General features: G+C 54.1%; 2 protein-coding genes across 2 annotated transcripts in view; both read right to left on the bottom strand.

The window, feature by feature from the left end:
- Positions 1 to 684: 684 nt before the first annotated feature.
- On the bottom strand, positions 685 to 2124 carry DRD5 (dopamine receptor D5; the record flags this gene model as incomplete). Its single annotated transcript, XM_081304556.1, has 1 exon — positions 685 to 2124. One exon carries the CDS (start codon positions 2122 to 2124, stop codon positions 685 to 687), a length of 1440 nt encoding a protein of 479 aa, XP_081160682.1.
- A 13193-nt stretch (positions 2125 to 15317) lies between these two features.
- Positions 15318 to 22119, bottom strand: part of OTOP1 (otopetrin 1) — a gene marked incomplete at its 3' end in the record, with an annotated part of 29845 nt that continues 23043 nt past the window's right edge. The window contains exons 4-6 of the mRNA XM_081304481.1: positions 21620 to 21750; positions 17817 to 18667; positions 15318 to 15488 (exon numbers count right to left, since the gene is read on the bottom strand). Of these exons, the coding sequence (XP_081160607.1) occupies positions 15318 to 15488; positions 17817 to 18667; positions 21620 to 21750 (1153 nt within the window). The remainder of the gene's footprint in view (positions 15489 to 17816; positions 18668 to 21619; positions 21751 to 22119) is intronic.

Genomic DNA, 22119 nt, shown 5'->3' with positions numbered 1-22119 from the left:
AACGTGTTCATCTAACAAAAAGAAATCGGAAGCTCTTCAAGGTCCTTTGTCCTGTGTGTTCATTTAAGGTCAAAATAAATACACACTTCTACACCCAGCAAACATTTTTGGTGCTTTTTAAGGGTGTACTCAAATCCCAATTCTGGGGAAGGGGAGCATGCCATGGCATCTCCAGGAGCAGTCCTGAAAACCAGCCTTGCCAAGCAACAGGATTCACCCCACTGTACACATGCCTTGTGTTTATCAGACACCAGAAGCACTGAGGCCTCAGTAAAGACCCTGCAGGAGCGTAAGACCAGAGAAGCAAGACATAGACACCCCACTGCACCCCAGCATCACCACTCACACCCTGAACATGGTGTTTAAAACTCAGCCAACCAAATAATCACTGAACAAGTTCTTTGTTTGAAAGGGGAAGGGAGAGTGTATCTTTAAAGGACCAAGCTCCCCATTTTCTTCTAGGACCTCTGGTCCATCTGTGCTAGGCTGAATCTGTTTGACCCAGATTATTCCCACTGCTTCTGCCAATGCTTTCAGATAAGAATCAATAGGGCAGAGCTTCTAAGCATGTGCACACAGAGACAGAACAGTGAAGAACCGAGCAGCGCTGAGAATGTGCACATGGTGAGCAAGAGTGTATGCTCACAGAGGTCTGTGGGTTTTGTAGTTCTAAGAGGGTACTTCTTATGCAGTTTCAGGCAATCCATTTGGGGTGAAAGGTGTTATTTTGCCTAATGAAATCTCCCCCTGGCAGTCCAGGTCACAGACAGACTCGGCAGCAGGATCACCATCTGGGGGCGTCTGAAAAGTCCCGGATAAGTGATCTAAAGGGCCCTCCTCCTCCTCCTCCTCCTCGTTGTCCACCTGCCTGTCTCCAGGTGCCACCGCGTTGGGAATCATATGGATATAGGGCCCTACAATATCCTTGTGGAAGACCGTGTCTTGGTTGTAGGAGATGAGCTCATTGCTGATGTTCACCGTCTCCACACGCGTGCGGGAGCAGAGGTGACTGCACCCCAGCAGCTGTGCGAACACCTTCCGGAAGTCAGCGTTGAAAGCGTAGATAATAGGGTTGAGTGAGGAGTTGGCCCAGCCAAACCAGACAAAGACATCGAAGGTGGTCTCACTGACGCAGGGGAAGCCGGCCTGCGGGTCCCCGTTGCAAAAGGGAACCATGCAGTTGAGGATGAAGAAGGGCAGCCAGCAGCACACGAACACCCCCATGATCACAGACAGGGTCTTGAGGACCTTGGTCTCCTTCTTGATGGAAGCCCGCAGGTTGGTGTCGGGTTCTCCTGGGGCTCTGCTCCGGCAACTCTGCGCATGCTCCGCGGCCCTCTCCAAGGAGGAGATCCTGCGGATCTGCACCTGCGCAATACGGTAGATGCGCGTGTAGGTCACAATCATGATGGCCACAGGGATGTAGAAGCTGATGAGGGAGGAGGAGATGGCGTAGGTTCGGTTCAGGCTGGAGTCACAGTTCTCTGCCCTCGCATTGGGCTCCCCGGCTTCCTCCCAGGGCGTCCCATTGGCCAGGTTGGATGGAAGGTCCTCCTGGCCCCGGGAGCCCGACTTGTCTCTGTGCCAGTTGAACTGGACTGGAATGAAGGAGATGAGGATGGACAAGGTCCAAGCCAGACCCACCATGACTAAGGCTACGGTTTGGGTCATCTTGCATTCATAGCGGAAGGGCCTGGAGATGGCCCAGTAGCGGTCCACACTGATGATGCACAAGTTCAGGATGGAGGCCGTAGAGCACATGATATCAAAGGCCACCCAGACGTCGCAGAATGCCCCAAAAGGCCAGTAACCAGCCACTTCGGCGACTGCCTTCCAGGGCATGACCAGCAGTGCCACAAAGAGGTCGGACACTGCCAGAGACACGATGAAAACGTTGGTCATCTTCGCACGCAGGTGGCGACTGTGCACGATGGCAGCACAGACCAGCACGTTGCCAAACAGGGTCCAGACAATGAGGAGTGTCAGGAGGCCCGCGGTGACCACCTGCACTGGCCCCAGGGGCGCGGCCCCAGCTGAGCCGCCCAAGGCGCCCCCCTGAACCAGTTGCTGCTGCAGCCTGAACCGAGCCCAGTACGCGGTGCCATTGCGCCGGGGAGGCAGCATGTCTGGCTTGGGGGCAGCGGCAAGCTAAGCGTGATTACAACTTCAGCCCTGTGTCCCCCAGGAGGCCCCATGGGGCACCCCAAGGGGTGCCCCAGGACCCGCAGCCCAGAGACCCCTGAGCCCCGAGGAGCGCTCACCGTGCACTGAGCCGGGACCCGGAGCGGTGGACGCCTTGAGCCCTCCAGTCCCGGAGCTGGGGCAGCAAGCGTCTGGTGCCCGCGGGCGGCAAGGGCTGTTTCCAAGAGCCTACAACGCGGTATCTGGTTCGGAGCCGGGGAAGGGAAGAGCAAGCTGCCACCGCCACCGAGGGGCGGGGGCCGGGAGCTGCGGGCGCAGGGAGAGCGCAGGAGCTCTGGCCCGCCGTCCCGCGCCGCTCTGGGTCCCGCGCTCCCGCCCTTCGCTGCGCGCTCCTTTCCCCGCTCCCGCCCCACCTGGGCCCTGGCTTTCTAATTGTCTGCGCTCCGTCTGCCAGAGCCCAGGGGCAGCCCACACTCTGAGAGGTGCGCCAGTGCCAGACCCTCGCCGGAGCCAGGGAAGGTGCCTGGCCTGGCCCAGCCATGCAGCCCCCCGCCCTGGCCACGTTTGGGAGGCTGGGTGGGGGGATGGGGAAGCTTTGTAGGGTGAAGAAGGCCGCGTTGGATTTCTCACTGACCTGAGCCCCAAATCCAGACTTATTCCTGGCTGCACGACCTTGAGCGCCCCATCTAACTTCACCTGGCCTTGGTTTCTTCATCAGCAAACGTGAGATAATTATTCCTACATCTCTGCACGTGTCAGGACCCAGGGACACCGTCCAGGAAAAGGCACAAGTACTTACAGCATCTCCTGGACCACCCTGCTCCTCCGAAACTGCTTCCCCTGACCCCTTGAAGGGAGGCGCTCTCCCCACCACTTCCAACCTGTGAGTGATTTTTCCTTTGAAAAATAATTTTAACTGAACTCAGAAGAAAAGGGGGGGAGGACCCTCCCCAAAGGCTGGAGCTGCCTCCTGAGGGCACTGTCACATTCTCTTCTTGTTGTAATCTTGGGAGGGATAGATAAAAAAAAAAATAAAATAAAATAAAATAAAAACTCAGCGTTTTTCAGGAGAGGAAACTGAGGCCTGGAAAGGTGTTTCAAAGTCTAAGCAGGTTGGGGAAAGCAGGTGGAGGAAGAGGGAAGAGAGACAGCAGCCTTCCCAGCCCTTAGAGCACCTCCCAGAGGACAAGTCCCACTGGGAACCACTCCAGTCTGGCTGCTGGTGTGAGCTCAGCTGAGCTGCAGGGAGGGAGGTGGATGGGAGCAGCCTGCTCCTCGCTCCACCTGGGACACACACCTGCAGCATGTGAGGTCTGCAAGCAGGACTGGAGCTTCTCATCCCCTCCCTCCACCACACCTGCCGCTGCCCCCTCTGCCGCTGGACCAGCACCTGCAGGTGCCCCAGATTCTCAGCCTTGAACACCGCAGCCCCCCTCCCTCTCAGTGCTTCCTGCAGCTGGACATGGCAAGACAGCTGTCAGGGTGCTGAACTGAAACTGGAGAGCCCTGCTTCCTCCCGTCTCTCCTGTCCAGCATTTCCGCCTGTGCAGGACTGGGTCTTCTGTGCCCTGTATTACAGTGACACCATCTTAGCCTCCAGCCTTGATTCTCTGACCACCCACCACTGAACCACAGGTAGAGTGCTGTTTCTAAAACCCGGCTGTGACCATGTCCCTGAGAGTCCCAGCCCGGCCAGGCATGCAAGATCTTTCCATCATCTTGCCCATGCCTTTCCCACGGCCCTTGCTTCTCTCCTGCCACTGCTCCACATGCAGCCTGCAGTGGAGACAGCACCAGCAGTAGAAGCAAAATTGATCACTCACTTGCACTTCCCCAAATGGGCTGGGTAGTCATTCCAGAACCCGAAATGACCTGCTTCCCCTCTGTCTTCCTGAACAACACTAACTTGTGGTGCAGGAGAGACAGGGGTTTGAAATTTGGCTATTCATTCTTGCATTCAGCACATATTTATTGAGCACTTACTATGTTTCAGATGCCATTTACACACTGGGTTTATACAGAGAGAGGTATAGATATGACTTTCCTTTCCTCTAGAAGCTTGCAATCTGATGCTAAAGATAGATGTTAACCTAAGGATCATCCAAGGAAACATACAATTTCAACTGTGATGCCTGCTATGGAGCAAGTTTAAAGTGTTAAAGAAGTGCACACTAGGAGGGGGCTAGACAAGACAAGATGTTTATTGAAAACCTCCCTGGAGAAGTTTCTCTTTGCATTTGAGTCACAGGTGAAGTAGGCAAAGAAGAAGACAGAGAAGGAAAGACATGGCAGGTAGGAAGAACAGGTACTTCCCAGCTTTGGGGTCCTGGGAACATGATGTGGTCTCTCCTGGCCTCAGTTTTCTCATCTGGAAATGGGGAATGGTGGTAGTTGAAGTGGTGAATGTGATGAGACCAACAGACCTGATCACAGGTGTTCTGAGCTTCCCTCCTTCCCTGCTCGACACCTGTGCCACACCTTGCCCTGGGCTGCTCTCCAGGGAGGATTCTCCCCTGGCTTTTGTGCTGGCAAGTCCCAGAGTGGATGCATTATTGGAGGCTGGAGAAGGAAAGAAGGGTCCCAGAAGGAAGAGACCCTGTGTATCTTCACAGTAGAGACAGTGAGGTGAGGAAAGGGTCAAAAAGTGGGACAGTGTTTTTCCAGGGAAGACTGTGAAAGAGGTGAGGCTATGGGAGCATGGGAGAGGTAGATAGGAGAGCAGGAGGGACCAGGAGCAGGATGCCCCACTGCACCCACAGAAGCAAGCAAAGAGCTTGGGTTTGGAAATTACCTCTCGGCGCTGGACACGACACTGCTTGGAGACTGCCACAGGGATGGGGCTCTGCGTCCTCTGGGATTTATGGCAATCACCTCTTCTGGACCAAGCAGGAGTGCTGAGTAGGGGGCGGGGGCTGGCTCATGTGGCAGCTACAGTGACACTGTATCTGCATCTCACCACTCACTGCAGGGCTGCTGGCCCTCCAGGCACTTGGCTCCTTGAATCAAGAAACTGTCTCCAGGTCTTGGTTCTTTGCTCCAATACAAAGATTGGGTGCCTGACAAATCTTCACTGGTAGATGAGTGGAGAAGGGGAATCTGCCCAGTGCTGTGAAATCAATGGACAGAGGATTTAATCAGCCAAGAAAGGTACACACATGCTCCATACACAGTTCTACATTTGCCTTCAGATGCTTCTGGGAAATCCATTCCCTCGTTCATGCAACAAGCCCCATTGATAGGGGAGGGTACAGGATGACATGGTCGTGGCCAGGGTAGGTTTGCATAATGGTTACAGGAAAGTTCCAGCAGGAGATGATAAAGTACACCGAGCAAGGGCTTTCTCTTCCAATTAGCAAAACATTACAGTTGGAGCTAGGAACTGAGCTGTGACTCACAAACCCTGTGTAGACCTTGGAGATACAGGAGAATCCTGTAATGGAGGGAATGGTGCAAGCAGAGGCTCAGAGGCATGAAGCTGCACGGGGGGTAATACAAACTTCCAGAGCTGTGATCCAAAAGACCATGCTTCTCATCACTCTTGGAGTCAGCGTTTTCCCTCTGCTGCTGAGATGTGCTAAAGTGAGCTCCAGGGTCATGGGGCCATGGTTTCCCATCAGGACTGGCTGCACCGTCTCACCTGGGCTCTTTCCCACGTTGTCTAAAGAGCCTGGCAGAGGAAAAGCAGCTGGAAGCCAGGGCATCTCTCCAGCCAGCCTCAGAGGCAGCCTCCTGGGCAGAATTCTAACCACCTAGAGGGTTAATAAGCCCCTCTTTATTTATCCCAGGCAGAGCCCGGATCTCCTTCCACACATTGGCTTCTGCAAAATTGGACTAAGAGGATTTTTGTAGAACATTTTAGCACAAAGGTGGTCTTCCTACTCTGGTCAGCAAATAGTCTTCTGTCTGAACTCATTGATCTCCCTTTGTCTGAAGACATATTTTAAATGGGATTTGCTTCCCTGAGACAAATGATAAAATCAGTAGGAAAATGCCCAGGATTTCACTGCTGCTGCTGCTGCTGCTGCTGCTGCTGCTGCTGAGATCAAAAGACTCAACTCTGCTTTACACCAGGAAAAGCTCCACTCCTTGCTACAGGATGCCCCTGAGCCCCCAGACCCAGTCCTACCCATGCACCAGCTTCAAAGGATGGAAGCTGGGCAAAAATCTGCATTGCCTTGAGGCCAGACCCACTGTGGTGGTTCTAACACCCCCTCTTCAAATAACAAGGTCAGCCCCTGATCCTTCCTCTCCCCAGCTCAGGAGCAACAAGGCTTCTGACAGGTCAACATGTCTCTTCCAGAAGTTGGTTTATTCATGAGGTAGCACTGTGTAGACAGACGGGAGGGTAGGGTTCCAAGACAGTCCTGGAGTCAAATCCTTCTCTGACATTTTAGCTGGGGAAACTTGACAGAGTTACTGAACTCTTAGAGCTTCAGTTGCCTGATCTGTAAAGCGGTATTGATACTGTTATTACACCATGCAGAGGTAGAATGGAGAAAGGAGAAGCTCCACTTAAGAAATCCAAGGGTGGCCAGGCACAGTAGTGCACACCTGTAATCCCAGCAGCTCGGGAGGCTGAGGCAGGAAGATCACAAGTTCAAAGTGATCAGCAACTCAGCAAGGCCCTAAGCAACTCAGCAAGATTCTGTCTCTAAATAAAATATAAAAAGGACTAGGGATGTGGCACAGTGGTTGAGTGCCCCTGAGTTCAATCTCTGGTAACAAAAAAAAAAAAAAAGAAAAGAAAAGAAAAAGAAAGGGAAAGAAAGAAAGAGAGAAAGAGGGAGGGAGGAGAAAAGAAATCCAAGTGGGTGTATCTGTTAGGTTTTACTACAATGATGCTACCTAACAAACAGCCCCAGGATTTCAGCAGCCTAAAACACCAAACAGCTATTTCTTGCTGACTACCACAGTGAGCTGGGAAGCTTTGCCTCAGCTGCAGGTCAGGTTCTGTTGGCTCCAACGAAGCCTTGATGTTCCATTATCCCGAAGTGGGTCCATAGCCACCCCTTCTGTCTGTCACCTCTGCCCCTCTCTAACTCAGATCCTCCCTGCTTTCTGCCTGCATGGCTGCCAGAGCTTCCAGCAGCTTCTGAGCAGTGCTGTCTTCCCCGGGCCCATCCAGCCAATACTCTGCCCTTCGTGTTCCCAGGATTCATCCTGATCCACATTAGTAATTATTAATCCAACCAACAGAACTAGACTCATTAACTCCAGATGCCTTGGTGTGGTCTTCACCACCTGGCCACCACCTATGTGCCCCACCCACCTCTGGCCACCAGCCTCCCTGCCTCAGTAGAGCCCATCTCCACCACCCGGGGTCCTGTCTTCCCCCAGCCCAGCTCTTCCTGGCCCTGCGCCTGCGCATGCTCTCTTCCCGGCCCTGCGCCTGCGCATGCTCTCTTTCCTGTCTAAATGTCCTTCCCTCTCTTTTCTGGAGTCCCACTCACCTGTCAACCTGTACCAACGCACGGTCCTTCCCAGGACTCCAAGGAGGGGGCCACTCCCCTTGTGCTCCCACCACCCACTCGCCCCAGGCCCACACTGTGGTGTGAACATGCTCACGTGTGTCAGTGTGACACCCACGGTGACATGGTGAACAAAGGGAGAAACTGGAAGCTTATTCCCCAGGTCAGCACGAGGCAAGGACGCACTCTCACCACTTCTATTCAACAGAGTACAAGAGTCGTCATCAAAAGCAGTTAGACAGGGGAAAGAAATAAATCCCTTTTACCTGCAGGTGACATGGTCATACCAAGAAGACCCCAAGGACTACACACACACACACACACACACACACAGAAAGTTAAATCTAATAACTGAACTCATAAAATTTCAGGATATAAAATCAACATATAAAGATCTTTGACATTTCTATATACAAATAACTACCTAGACAAAAAAGAGAAAACAAACCCATGTATGATAGCATAAAAGGATGATTAATTAGGAATAAATTAACAAAGAGATGAAAGGCCTACACACTGAAAACTATAAAACATTGATGAAAAATTAACATACTAATGGATCAAAAGAATTAATATTGTTCAAGTGTCCATATGACCCAAAGCAACATACAGACTCCACATAATCCCTGTTGAATTCCAATGATATTCTTCATAGAAACAAAAAACCATTCTAAAGCTTCTATTCAATATCCCCACCACCCCGCCACACACACACACACACACACAGCCAAAGCAGTTCAGTTCTGACGGGGAAACCCAAGGAGGAGGCCGCCTGCCTCCTGGGTGTGAGTTGCATTACGATGGCTGGGGACAGCACACTGGTAGAGCATGCGCTTAGCAGGTGCAAGGCCCTGGGTTCAATTCCCACCAACAAATGTGTGTGTGAGAGAGTGAGTGTGTAAACAGCCCTTCCACAATGTCAACCCATTCTGCCTCCAGGACCTGGCTGGCCAACACCTAGCCTGGCACCTTCGCATGCCTCCTCTGCACCCTCTCCAGCCAAGGGGGTCCAGCGCACGTGGCTGAGACCATCAGGCAGACCTGGCACCCAGCAGCAGCTGCTGCTGTCAGAAAGGCAGTCCTCCACCACCGGGGAGGAGGCCACTGACTGCTGGCCCACCCTGGGGAGAACAGAGTCCCTTGCTGAGCTCCTGTGGGACCTGTCCTGCTGTCCCCTCCCTTCCAGGTCTGAGAGCAGGAGGAGGGGAGAAATTCAAGGTTCTGCCAGCCTCTCTTCAGGGCCAGGTTTAAAGCGCCCTCTGGTGCCTTGAAGGTACCAGAGGGTACACGCCTGCCAAGGCCTCCGGAGCTGAAGGCACATGGCAGTCCTGAGTGCCACAGTGTCCCCAGCATCTTCTCCTGCCGTGAAGGCAGCCCACATGGTCATGCAACTGTTCAAGGCAGGCCCTGGGAGAGGAAGGCAAAGCTCCTCCCTCCCCGCCCCTCCTGGGGGCTAACCCTAACCCTAACCCTAACCCCCCTGGTAAAGACAGAGGCAGAGGCCAGACCAGCACTGGGAAAGGGCCAAGGGGAAGTGCAACAACAGGGGTTCTGTTGGGTACGTGGTTAGGACCTCACTGCAGAGGGAGAAAGAGCTGATCCTAGCAGGAGGCTGCCATCCCAGAGGAGCACGTGCAAAGGTCCTGAGGAGCAGAGGTTGGGGGTACAGAAGGCAGAGAAGGGGGCCGCCTGTAGCTGCAGCAGGATACAGGGAGGGTGCAGGGGAAGGGGCTGCAGGGGATGGGGGCCACATGAGATGAAGCAGCAAAGGCCAGGTGCGGAAAGGACTCACTGAGCCTGAGCAGGAGTTGGTACTGTCCTCTAAAAGCAGTGGAGGACCGTTGAAGGAGTCTCACTAGGTGGTTTGATTTGATTTACATTTTTTGAACAATTAGCATTACTGTCCTGCGGTCCCTGTGTTATTAATGTCACTAAAACAGCAAGCCACTTTTCAGATTAAAACACTGTATCACCCCTTCTCGTTTCGCACCCCCATCCTCCCCTTAGGGTGTGCTCTTAGCGGGAGCTGATAGCCCTTTCATTCCCCAGGGGACCCGGCAGAAGGGCGCCCGCAGCTGCCCCAGCCTCCTCCCTGACTCACTTCCACCCGTGCAGCCGATCACACCCCACGGGAACCTCCTGCAATCCCCGGAGCCTTCCAACGCCTCTTGACAGGGACAAGGATGCCCACAGGGAGTGACAAGCCTATCCCCTAGAGGGAACATCCGTGGGGACCATCCAAGCTGCCCTCGGCTTCCCTAAGAGACCTCGGAATCCCCACCCCCATCCTTCACCTGGCAGTGGTGACAGGCATCTGTGATACATGCCACGGGGGTCCTAGAGAGGGCGTGCAAGGGGGCCTCTTGCGCCCGCCCCTCATCTGTGACTCCCAAGGCTAGGGCCCACCCAGGCCCACCCAGGCCCACCCACCTGCTCCTGGTCTCTGGTTTGCGCTCCAAGGTCGTGAGGCAGCGCGGCGGGAAGGGCACCGGCGCCCCCTGCTGCCCACGCCCCTCCACAGCAAGGCTCCCGTCCCTGCGAGAGAACCCAACGCGCTGCGCCACTTTAAGCCAGGTGTAGTATTTTGTAACTGGGGACAGTGGTATCTTGGGTCAGCTGATTTTCCTGGACACCTATGCCCAAGAAACAGTTCCGAGGGGAGAGGGGGTGGTTAACTGTGCTGACTTTGTTTTTAAGATGATAAGGTTGATTGAAAGGTAAAGGGCCGGGCGCCTGACCATACCTGTGACCTCAGTGACTCAGAAGGTCGCGGCAGGATGATCCCAAGTTCAAGACCAGCCTGGGCAAATTAGCAGGAACCTCAGCAATTTAGTGAGACCCTGTCTCAAAAATAAAATAAATTTTTAAAGTACTGGGTGTGTAGCTTGGTGGTAAATGACCCAAGTTCAATCCCCAGTGCCCCGGAGGAGGGTGGGAGGACAGACTGAAGAAAAGGCAGCGGAGTTTTAAATCTGGCAGAAGCGACTATTGCTGCAACTTACTAGCTATGTGGGCGTGGCCCAGAGTTCCCCTGTGTCCTGCCTGGGTGGCCATGTCTACCTGACCAGGTCACTCAGCCAACTCAGCTGGGACTCACAGACATGGACAGCCATAGCTGTGGACATCAGAAGAGCTTTGAAGTGGGGAGGGTTGTGAAACCGCGAAGACAGCAGCTAGCACCGCTCCAACTGGATCCTCTACCGTCTGAGTGGCCAGACACAGGAGTCCCGATGCACACGTGGGCGGCTGGGAGGTTTGGCTCAGCAGTTTGGAGGCCGTCTTGTGCACACCAGCTACCACAGGAGCCAGCTGTCCCCTGGATGCCCAGCTGCACAGTCCCGCTCCTCCACTCTGCGGCTCCAAGAGCCCCGCACCAGGAACCCGAGTCCAAATCCTGGTTTCGGAGCTCAGGCACACGTTGAAGCTGCCAGATGTGCCAGCTCCCTCTGCCTCTGCATAAGGCCACAACAGAAGGCGTCGTCAACTCAGGCTGCTATGACAAAATGCCAGGAATTCAGTGGCCTGTCAACAGTGGACATTATTTCTGGCAGTGTGGGGGCTGGAATCTGAGATCAGAGCGTGAGCACACGTGGGTTCTGTTGCGGGACCTTCCCGTCGCAGATGGCAGAAGGCAGCTCTGACTCTGGCCTCTTCTTACCAGGGCACTAATCCCGCTCATGAAGTCCCCACCATGGTGACCTCCTACCTCCCAGGTCCAAACAACGTCACACTGGGATTAGGAGGGGTTCAACCTACAGATCTGAGGGAGGCTCAAGCAGTAAGAGATTGATGGATAATTTGTGTGCCCCTAGTGAGAGCTATAGGGACAGGAACCAATGTCAAGTTCCCTGTGAGAATCGTCCCTGGGGAACGAGGCAGCTGCTCTTAACAGCTAAGCACTGAGCTACTCAGGAATCTGCCCGCCTAGGAGCCCAGACGACGCTGGCTTGGACACCCACTGTTCAGCCATGATGGGTGGACACTGGAAGTGACCTTCTCTGATGGCTCTAAGTTCATCTCCCTTACGGTGACTCTTTTCTTTCTTTCTTTCAATTTTTTTTTTTTTTACAAAATGTCTCCTGCATATGAAAATGTACCAGGGAAAACCCAACGGACGCCTCCTCCGTGTGGTCTCCGTGCTTAAGACAGAAGGCGCTTCAGACGCAGCCGAACTCCGCCCTTGGTCTCCATCTAGCCTGCCCTCCAGCTCCGCTGAGCCCGCTGGTTAAATTTGACTCCCTGAGGATGTCACTCCAACACCATCGAGTGTTTTGCGGCAGACCTTGTCAGTTGACATTGTTTGGGGGATCGTCACGTGGACACATGGAGTTCTGGCCTGTTTGTTTTCACTCCTGTGAAATAAATATTCCCGCTAGGAGCAGCCCCTACCCGGTCCAGATGTCAGGCTGTTCCCCAGGCAGGAGCAGCGCAGCCCTGAACTGCCGGAGCTGATGGACGCCTCCTGTTGTGGCCTTATGCAGAGGCAGAGGGAGCTGGCACATCTGGCAGCTTCAACGTGTGCCTGAGCTCCGAAACCAGGATTTGGACTCGGGTTCCTGGTGCGGGGCTCTTGGAGCCACAGAGTGGAGGGGCGGGGGCCTCTGGAGCTGGTGCTGGGGAACGGGGGGGGGGGGGGGTCCAGTCTTCAGGAAAGCGCTCTCCAGCCTGCCCAGGCTGCCCACGGCTCTCCCGTCTTCTACCAGCTTTCTCTCTGGCCGTCCCTCACATTGCTCCAGTTTGGTTTTAGTTGTCCCCAGGGGTACATTGTGCCGGAACCCTGGTCCCCGGTGTGCCAGTGTCAAGAGGTGGTGGAACTTCTAAGAGGTGGAGCCCAGTGGGAGCAGGTAGTTCACTGGTCATGTTGACATTTGCCGTTCGCATGGTTCCTGGGGGACCCTAAGTTAGTTCTCATGAGGGGGTTGTTATGAGAGGGAGACCCTGGCCGCTCCTTCCCTTTAGCTTCCTATCTAGCCACGTGATCTCACCCGCACATGTTTCTGCCATGGTGCCATCTGCCACAGGGCTTTCAGCAGATCTAAAGAAAGACAGCCTCCAAACTGTCAAAGACTGATTTTTCAGCCTCCCAAACTGTGAGCTAAATAAACCTTTTTTCTTCACTCAGACTCTGGTATTTTGTCATAGTAACAGAAAAGACTAACACATGTATCCTGCCACCTTTGCTAATCTGATGTGTAGGAAGTAGTATTAGTTTTTGTGGTCATTTGACTCCCCTTATTATAACCCTGAGATCCTAACACTTGTGTCCTGCACACGCTGGCTCCTCTCCTGCATGTTGCCTTGGTGTGAAACAATCCATTTTCCCTGTGGCCTAAGCCAAAGTCAGGAACTTGTTGACTTGTGGGTGAAGCTGATGACTGAGGCCTCACCCCTCTATCTGCTTGGACTGAGAGGCTCCAGGTTAAGGTCCACCCTCAGAAGCTCAGAGCCCAACCAGGCTGTGCAGACTTGCCAAGCTCCGACAGGGCCGGGCGACCAATCTGACACTGCCACAGCCCGATTCAGTTGTTCCCAGCACCTCTCCCTTCATCACTGTGGCAAAGCCCCAAACCAGAGGCTGAGGCCCCAGGGTGCTTAGAGCCCCGAGAGCATTCATGCCAGCAAAGACAGAGACCAGAGGTCTCCTGCAGCACCCAAGTCAGGGTCGATCCCGGCGTTTTGTCCCTGTGGGCAAAGACTGCTCAGAGCTCACCATGGGGCCACTCATAATAGCCACCCAAAGAAAAGAGGGAAGCCACCTGAGTGTCCAACGTTCGCTCCTCCACGAACGCACTTGAGAGCCACCCAAAACCGTGGGGCGGAAGAGCACCCAGGTCAAGGGAGCCTCTCAGGAGCCTCCTGTGGGTCCTCAGACCCCCTGCAGCCCACGGGCCACTGCCAACCCACTGCCTCTGAATGTCAGCTGGCGGACAAGGGTCCCGAGGGCTCCCAGAAGCTCCTGTGCACACTCACAGGGCGAGCTCAGCACCCTGGGGCCCAGGAAACACTCAACAAGCTCACTGTGAGTTAAGAGGGAGAAAGCAGGTTACATGGCAATGCGGTGCATGAAAAAGTGATCCCGTGGGTGAGTGTGTGAGTGTGTGAGTGTGCGTGCGTGTCCTGACAGGTGCCTAGGAACCCCGCTGACAGCAGTTACCTATGCCGTTACCTCCAGATCCTGATTTCTGAACCTCGGCTCCATCCCATCTAGGGCCTGGTGATTCTGGGGGAGGGGCTGTCCTGGTCACTGCGGGATGCTCAGTGCATCCCTGGTCTCCTCCACTAGAGGCCAGTAGCACCTCGCAGTGATGCCAATTGACCTCTGAGGGCCCCCGGCCCCAGGTGGGAACCAGTGCTCCAGATGGAAAGCATCACAGGGGCCTTTCCCTGCTTTTAGGATGTGGGCCTGTATTTTATGTCGTTTGTTGCTGTTTTCACTAAGATGAATACAAAGTATTTACTCACATTAAAAATTAAAAAAAAAAAACTTGGTGCTTCTTAATGGTCCATGGCCTGTGCTGTCAAAAAAATAAAAACACTCAGATAAGACATTCATGTTGGTACATACAGTAAGTAAGCCAATTTTATTAGCATTTTAAAATAGTTACAGAAAAACATAAAAGTCCTACCCAAAAGTCAATGTCCCTTAGGAGACGTGAAAATATTTCTCACCTTTGGATGAGGCCTCTGGATTCGAGGCATCTAGTTGTCCTTTGGTATCCTCAGGACTTGGTTCCAGGGCCCGTGTGGGTACCAAAGCCTGAGGATGCTCAGGCTCCAGTCCTGTGTACAAGTGGCCCGGTGTTACCTATGTCCCGTGCACATCCTCCATACACTTTACCATCTCTGGATTACCTACAATGCCTTATAAGGTGTGCATGCTGGGTAAACAGTGGTAACACTGTGGTGTGCAGGCTAAGCACAGAGACACCTTTCCCTCAAATGTGGGTTACAAAATTGAAAATGTTGGATCATCAACAATCAAAGGAATCCCCGCATCCTCCTGATGAGAAGAAATGCATCCAGAGGTTAAAACATAACTGTTTAATTGAACTTTTCCCTAATATTCTGAAGGGTCCAACTTTGCTATAATAAACATGTACAATTTATAGTGAAATAAAGAAGAGTGAATCTTATTTTTAAAAAATACGTCAAAATGATCACAAAATTTCAGGTAAGGAATGTGTCTTCACATTAACCTATACACGAATTTCCATCCAGGTGATCAAAGTAATTTTGTTCAAAAATTAGACCTACTCAGAAACTAAAATATTAACCAAACGTGTCTGTAGCTACATTCAATCAGCTCTGAGGACAAAATTGAAGTGGTTGCTCTGCAGATGGATGGTCAGTAATAAGGCTGTAAGTGGTCACTGATAAATTTCAACAGGAAGTGCTTTTTATGAAAAACAAACTGTGCATTTTGTTTTGACATTTTTTTCCCAACCTAAGATCACATTTTCCTAAAATAGAGGGTTTCACTCAGAAGGAAATAAAATGATTTGGGTTTGATTAAAATCAACTAACGAGGACGAGGACGGATCTGGGGCTCCTCGCAGGCTTTGATCTAATTGTTTACCCACAGGACACATAATCACGCAGACAAAGGCGCCTCCTCGGGTTAGTCAGGGGATGTTTGCCCAGCCCGGCCATTCCCAGATGGCCCCGGGCACTGCCCCGCCAGCTGACCCCAATCCTGCGTGGACCAGACTAGATCTTACAATAGACTTCAAAGAGAGAGGCAGCCGCGTGCATTCGATAGAAAATAGAAAACGGCATGGCCAGGTTGACCACAATTATCCAGGGTTCGAAGCCGAAGACGACTTCCTCCAGTCCGTTGTCGTACTCAGGGCGACAGCCAAAGGCGGGAGGTACCCAGAGCTGCAAAAGAAGAGGGAGTCTGTCAAGGTGAGCGGCTTCCCATCCTGGAGGAGGCCGCACTACCGCCAGGCACCACAGGGGGGCGCTGCCCAGATCCAGGAGCCTGCGTCACTCCTGGCAGGATGCTGAGCCCCCCAGGTTCCTGTCTCCATGGAAACATCCCACCCACCAGCCTCCCGAGAGCCTGCTCCATCCTCACCCACAGGTCCTGGCAGTCTACCGTGGGCACCTGTCTGAGCCTCTCCTTCCCCACCAGCCCCACCCAGCCTCAGTTTCCTCATCTGTAACACAGGAAGACTAGCACCTCCGAGAGGCCCTAGGTGAGAATTCAGTTGGTAAAATGTACAGAAATGACCCGCACGCCGGCCCCACCCCCCTCAATCTGGCCAGGCCCCTTCCCCTCCGCCACTGTCAGTGCACCCTGCTCGGTCCGGGACTCTTGCTCCTACTGTCTGCTTCTGGAGCACCCTCCACTCCCACTCCCGGCAGCAGCCCCTAGCATGCCCCCAGTGTCCCTAGCTCCTGGAGTCACGGCCTGTGTAGTTCCATCCCCTGGAGTGCAGGAGAGCCCACTGAGCACTCCTAACAGAACAGGCAAAAGTCACCTCCAAAGTCAGATCTGCCATCTGCAAGAGAGCAGGCTGGGGTCCTAGACTGTCCCAGGCTGAGCCGCCCTCTGGAGAGGCCTGGGGTTGGGTACAGAGAAGGTCTCAGGCCAGTAGCTAGCAAGGAGCACGGGCCCTCAAACAGCCCCGAAGGAGCAGAATCCTGCCAGTAGCCATGGGATGGGGTCTGGAATGAGATCCCCAGATGAGGCCTTGGAGGGACGCGGCCTGCCCACAGCCTGCAGCCTGCAGCCTAGAAGGGCCCTGAGCAGACCCAGCTGAGCTGCACTTGGACTTGCAGAACCAAGACACCATGAAGTGGTTAATGTTTGTGGTGCTGAGCTGCCAAGCTTGGGGTGGCTTCTTACCCAGCAGAGGTCACTGACACGTGTGGCCTTATAACATCCCCGACGACTCCCCCAGCCTGCTCCCGAGCCTCTGGGGGCCCTCCTGACACTTCCGCTGGTCCTTTCCAGTCCCCTCTGCCGGCTTCTCCTTTGCTGGGCCTCTTATGGCTGTCAGGTCCCAGGCTCTTCTGGGCCCCTCCCTTCTCTGCGTACGTGAGCCCCAGAGCTTTCCCCTGTCCCTGGCTGTGACTGCCACAGGCCTCCAGGAAACTCTGGCTCTAGAGAAACCCCAGGAGCAGGCCAGCTTTTGTCCCTTCCTCTCCTCTGCATGCCACCACTTCCGCTCTGGCTCATGCCCGTCCTGTCCTGCCTGGGCTGCTGTGGGCCTCCCTCCCAGGCTGCAGCCCGCTGGTCTCCCAGCCGCGGGCCTGACCTCTGCCCCCTTCCTGCACATGGCTGCCTGGGCATCATTCCAAGACGATGCCAGAGCGCCCTGTCCTGCCCTCAGCACCAAGGCTGAACCCCAGCCCAGGCAAGGAGACCACTCACGCCAGAGCCCACCCAAGGGGACCCTCCCTCCTGTGTCCCACTCTGCCTCTCTGCAAGACATGGATGTGGTCCATGCTCCGTGCTCCCAAAATATGCCACAGTGTCCACTGCCTCTGAGTCTTTGCACATTATATGCCTCTGCCCAAAATGCTTTTCCCTGTCTTGACCACTTTGTCCCAACCAGTCCCTGAGGCTGAGTCAAGCGATTTTATGTGAGTGACCACAGCTTCTTCATGATTGGCTTCAGTCATGGGGCTGGAAAGCAAACCCTCCATGCTTCCAGCATCTGTTGCAGCAAGGGGTGGCCATGGGAGAGACACTGCATAGCATCAACCTGTTCCTTCTGTTTCCCATCTTGAGCCCAAACCTGATGCCTGGTACTGCTGCAGCCATCTTAACACCATGTGGCAGCAAGCACCATGCAGAGTATGGCTGAGAGGAAAGATGGAGTTCCATGGCATGATTCAGCTGCAGACCCAACCCAAGCAGAAGATCCTCAGCGTCCTGTGAGAGCAGTAAATGTCACTGAGATGCAAGCCCATCATCTGCAACCAAAGTAATGTTGACTGATACTGGCAGGGAAGTCCCCCCTGGATCCTCACTCTTATTGCACATGGCAACCGTGCTCCACCTTCCCAAGGGAAGAGCTGGCGTCCTCTCACCTGCCCTCTGCGTGCCCTGCGCTCCACCAGGATTCCCAGAACTCGAGTCCCCTTTTAGCTTCACATTCACTCTCGGTACCACCCACCCCCACCCCTGATTTGGAAAAGATGAGGAAAACAGATTAGCTGATTGGCAGATCATCCCAGGAGCTTGGGGAGGATTACCGAGATGTTGCAGAGGAACAGGAAGACGGCCACATTCCTCAGGACGCTCCTCCTGGTGCTGCCCTGCAGGACACGGGGCTCGCGAGACGGGCGGCCCCGCTCCTCTTCCTCTTTGCCACAACCAGGCTGCAGACTCCGGTTGACCGCCCCGAAAGAGGCCAGGGAGGAGGTGCCGCCGCTGCAGATGGCGACCACGCGGAGCGTGCGGATGTCCTCGCAGAGCGGCTGGGGCTCGCGGTGGACCGACTCGATGATGAAGAGGTTCTGGATGTACTTCTCGGCGATCACCAGGGCGGAGTAGGGCAGGTTGAACCAGGTGTAGCGCGGGCGGGTGGTGGCGCAGAGCATGGCCAGGATGGAGCCCCAGGAGATGAGCCAGGAGCCCGAGGCCGTGCCCACCAGGAGGTCCGCGTCCAGCTTGCGGGCCGGGTTTTTGGACTCATCCAGCGACTGCTCGTCCATCCTGCAGACCCAGATTCCCAGCAGCCCCGCGGCGCCCATGAGGGTCAGCAGGCTGGTGGCCGACAGGTAGAAGAGCACCAGCGCCCACTCGCTCTGGGTCCTGGAGCGCCCGATGTGGACCAGGTACACGGCCACCACCCCGATGGTGGCCGCCAGCACGCCCAGGCCCAGCGCCGCGCCCGCCATCCCCCGGCTGAACTGGAACCGCATCTCGGGGCGCGCGGGGCTGTCCACCCTACGGCCCACGTTCTTCCACAGGACGTAGAGCATGGTGGAGGCCAGGATCTGGTACTCGATGTTGAAGGGGTACAGGTAGTAGATGACGCGCGACACGGCCGGGCACAGCGCGGGCGGCGTGCAGTTGCACTGCGGCGTGTGGTCGTCCAGGACTGGGGGGACAGGAGAGCCGGCCGTCAGCACAGAGCCGCCACCCTGGACGCCAGGCGGCCTCCCGCCCAGCAAGCCGCGCAGGGAGTGCGCTGGCCGGTCCCTCCGCGCTGAGAGCACGGGCAGCTGTAAGACCGGCCACCCCCAGTGCGCTCAGCGGCTGCTCTGAACTGAAACGGGGGCCCAAAAGGAGACCCTGCCTCCACCTTCGAGAGATAGAGACTCGTGGCTGACACCTCCGCAGGCTGGTGGCCGGCAGGTAGAAGAGCACCAGCGCCCACTCGCTCTGGGTCCTGGAGCGCCCGATGTGGACACGAGCCAGAGGGGAGCCGTGGGCACAAAAATCCCGCAAAAGGGAAGGGATTTCTGTTTTCTTCTGCATTGGCTTTTCTGTATTACTGAATTTTCTCATGATCTCTGTGTGTGGTTTTAAAAATTATTTTTTAAATGCTCTGTAGGGAAGATGCCCCTCCAGTTAGCAAAGGCTTTCCCTGAAGACACAGCCCTGGCCAGAGTGGCATGGGATGGGCACACGCAGACACCGGTGCCAGCGGCAGAAATTGGCGCCACCGCTGGAAGACAAGGGAGCCACAGAACAAAGGACCATTTGACCCAGCTATCCCACTCCTCAGCATGTACCCCAAGGACTTCAAATCAGCATGCTATAGTGACCTGGCCACATCAATGTTTATAGCAGCTCAATTCACAATAGCAAAACAGGGAACCAACTGAGGTGCCCTTCCACAGATGAATGGAAAGAGAAAATGGGGCATATATACATAATGGAATATTACCCAGCCTTAAAGTAGAATGAAATTATGACTTTTGCCAGTAAATGGATGGATCTGGAGACTATCATGCTAAGTGAAATAAGCCAGCCCCAGATAAAACAAAGGCCAAATGTTCTATCTGATATGTGGATGCCAACACACACAGGGGAGGGAAGAATAGAAGTTCAGTGGATCAGACAAAGGGGAAGGAAGGGAAGGGAGGGGAGGTGGGAACAGGAAGGACAGTGGAATTAATCGAATATCACCTTCCTATGTTCATATGTGAACACACGACCAGTGAAGCCCCACATCTTGTGCACCCACAGGAATGGGATCCTAATTACAATGAGTTATTCTCCAATATGTATAATATGTCAAAGCACACGCTACTGTCATGTGTATCTAAAAAGAGCAAAAAAGAGAAACCTGCTGAAAAATAAATTTTAAAAATCCATGCCAAAAAAAACTTTACAATATTCATCTTAAAACATCTTCTAAGATGTTTTAAAACTTAGAGTTAATTAAAATAATGGCCATAATCATAAAAAAAAAACAATAAAGTCAGGCACAGAGGTGCAGGCCTGTAATCCCAGCAACCTGGGAGGCTGAGGCAGGAGGACACCGTTCAAAACCAGCTCCAGCAACCTAGCTAGGCCTTAAAGATAAAAAATAAAAAAGACCTGGGGAGGTGGCTCAGTGGTTACCACCTCTGGGTTCAATCCTTGATATCAAAAATAAAATAAATAGGGGCTGGGGATGTGGCTCAAGCGGTAGCACGCTCGCCTGGCATGCGTGCAGCCCGGGTTCGATCCTCAGCACCACATACAAACAAAGATGTTGTGTCTGCCGGAAAAAAAAAAAAAAACTAAAAATAAATAAATAAATATTTGGGGCTGGGGATGTGGCTCAAGCGGTAGCGCGCTCGCCTGGCGTGCGTGCGGCCCGGGTTCGATCCTCAGCACCACATACCAACAAAGATGTTGTGTCCGCCGAGAACTAAAAAAAAAATAAATATAAAAAATAATAATAATAAAATAAAATAAATAAAAATTAAAGCAAAGATTCTTTACAAGTATGTTTTAATGAGATTGGAAAATAATCATCTTACAAGGAAGAAAAATTGTATAGCCAGCATTTTCTAAGTGCTGGGTAAACCAATATCAGATTGTGAAGCCTACTGAGAGGGTAGCAGCCAATATTTTTGTGGACCAAATGAATTATAATGGAATAGAACAGAGATGGAGAGAACAGAGTAGAGTCAAATGCACTGGAAACTTGAGTGTTTCAGCAGAATCAGAGGAAGCCCTTACTGCTGCTGTGATTCCAAGGGGGAGTGAGCCCCGAGACACAGGAGGGCTTCGGGGGGGGGGGGGGGTGGCCACCAGAGGAGGAGTTACAATGTGTGCCTGAATTTGTCACCCTCACTCCCAGTGGGGAGCAGGCTCCAAGCGGCTCTCAGGACTGGCCTGGGGTTGCAGAGCTAGACCTGCAGCTCACTAGAGCAGGAAGGAGACTTTGAAAGTACAGGGTCCTCCAATTTAAAAGAGAAAAGGTAGGCTCAGAGAGGTCACATGGCTTCCCAGGGCCACACAGCTAGGGCCAGGAGAGGGCAGAACCGAAGCTCCCAGGACATTGCAGTCTCAGGTGTCCCAGGATGTCCCAGGACAGAGGTGATGGGTCACAAAACCTTAGGAACTCTGGAAGGAAACAAGAAGACTAATACTGTAGGCTCTCAAATAGGAATGGGAGGGTATCCATGGGCCTGGAGCACAAGGCAAGCCCAGCTCCACGAACACTTCCTGCCCACTAATGCCACCACGCCCAGCCTGCCATGAGACTCCCAGGGTCCCTAAGCCATGACTTTAGTAGAAAGACCTCACACCAGAGGTTTAACCAAGAACACCAACGGCAGCAGCCACCCATCTCCCCCAGTGGAAATCAGAGTCTCCATCCCCGCAGGCCGCACCACGCCAGGAGCAAAGGCAGCCGCTGACTGCCCTGGGCTCCAGCCCTGGGTCACAGAAGCCTTCCTTACGCTCAGCAGCTCAGCAACCCACCTAGAGAGGCAGGGACGGCGGGGCTTCCGGCCAGTGAGGAGCCCACTCGGCCACTTCGGCCACCTGGGCCACCCCGGCCACCTGGGCCACCTCGGCCACTCTGGCCCTGTGCAAGGGCCCCGCTCACCTAAGGTTATGTTCCCGAAGCCCAGAGTGAGGAGCCGCTCCTTGTGCTCGTTCAGCTGGTGCTTGGACTCGTTCAGAACGCTGTTGGCCCAGAGGAGCAGGTTGGTGACCACAGAGTGGATCACCCCGAACCTGGGGAAGGACACGAGGGCTCGGCTCTTGAGTGGCCCTGGGACAGATACAGGCCCCCTGGGGTGAGAGGGGCGCACATGCACACACGTGCACACACGTGCGCTCACCTCCTTCTCCATTCTCACACCCCACACACCCCCCACCCCCGCCCTGGGCTCTGGGTGGCTCTGGCTGGCTGGGCGAGGCAGTTCCCGGGACCTTCCAAAACCACAGAGTTTTTGCATCCGCCTTCATCTTGAACTTCCTGGACTCAACTCATTGTCTAGGGGACATCAAAGGAACTGTCTTGGAAGCTGGCCTCTGGGGAAGAGACTTCACGATGAGAAGACACCCCACCCATAGCCCCAACCTGTCCTCCAGAGGGAAGAG

This window comes from Spermophilus citellus (assembly GCF_964194105.1).
Source record: "Spermophilus citellus genome assembly, chromosome: 8".
NCBI classification, from domain to species: Eukaryota; Metazoa; Chordata; class Mammalia; order Rodentia; family Sciuridae; genus Spermophilus; species Spermophilus citellus.
The sequence above is the reverse complement of the archived record's forward strand: the minus strand, read 5'-3'. Positions and strand labels throughout refer to the sequence as shown.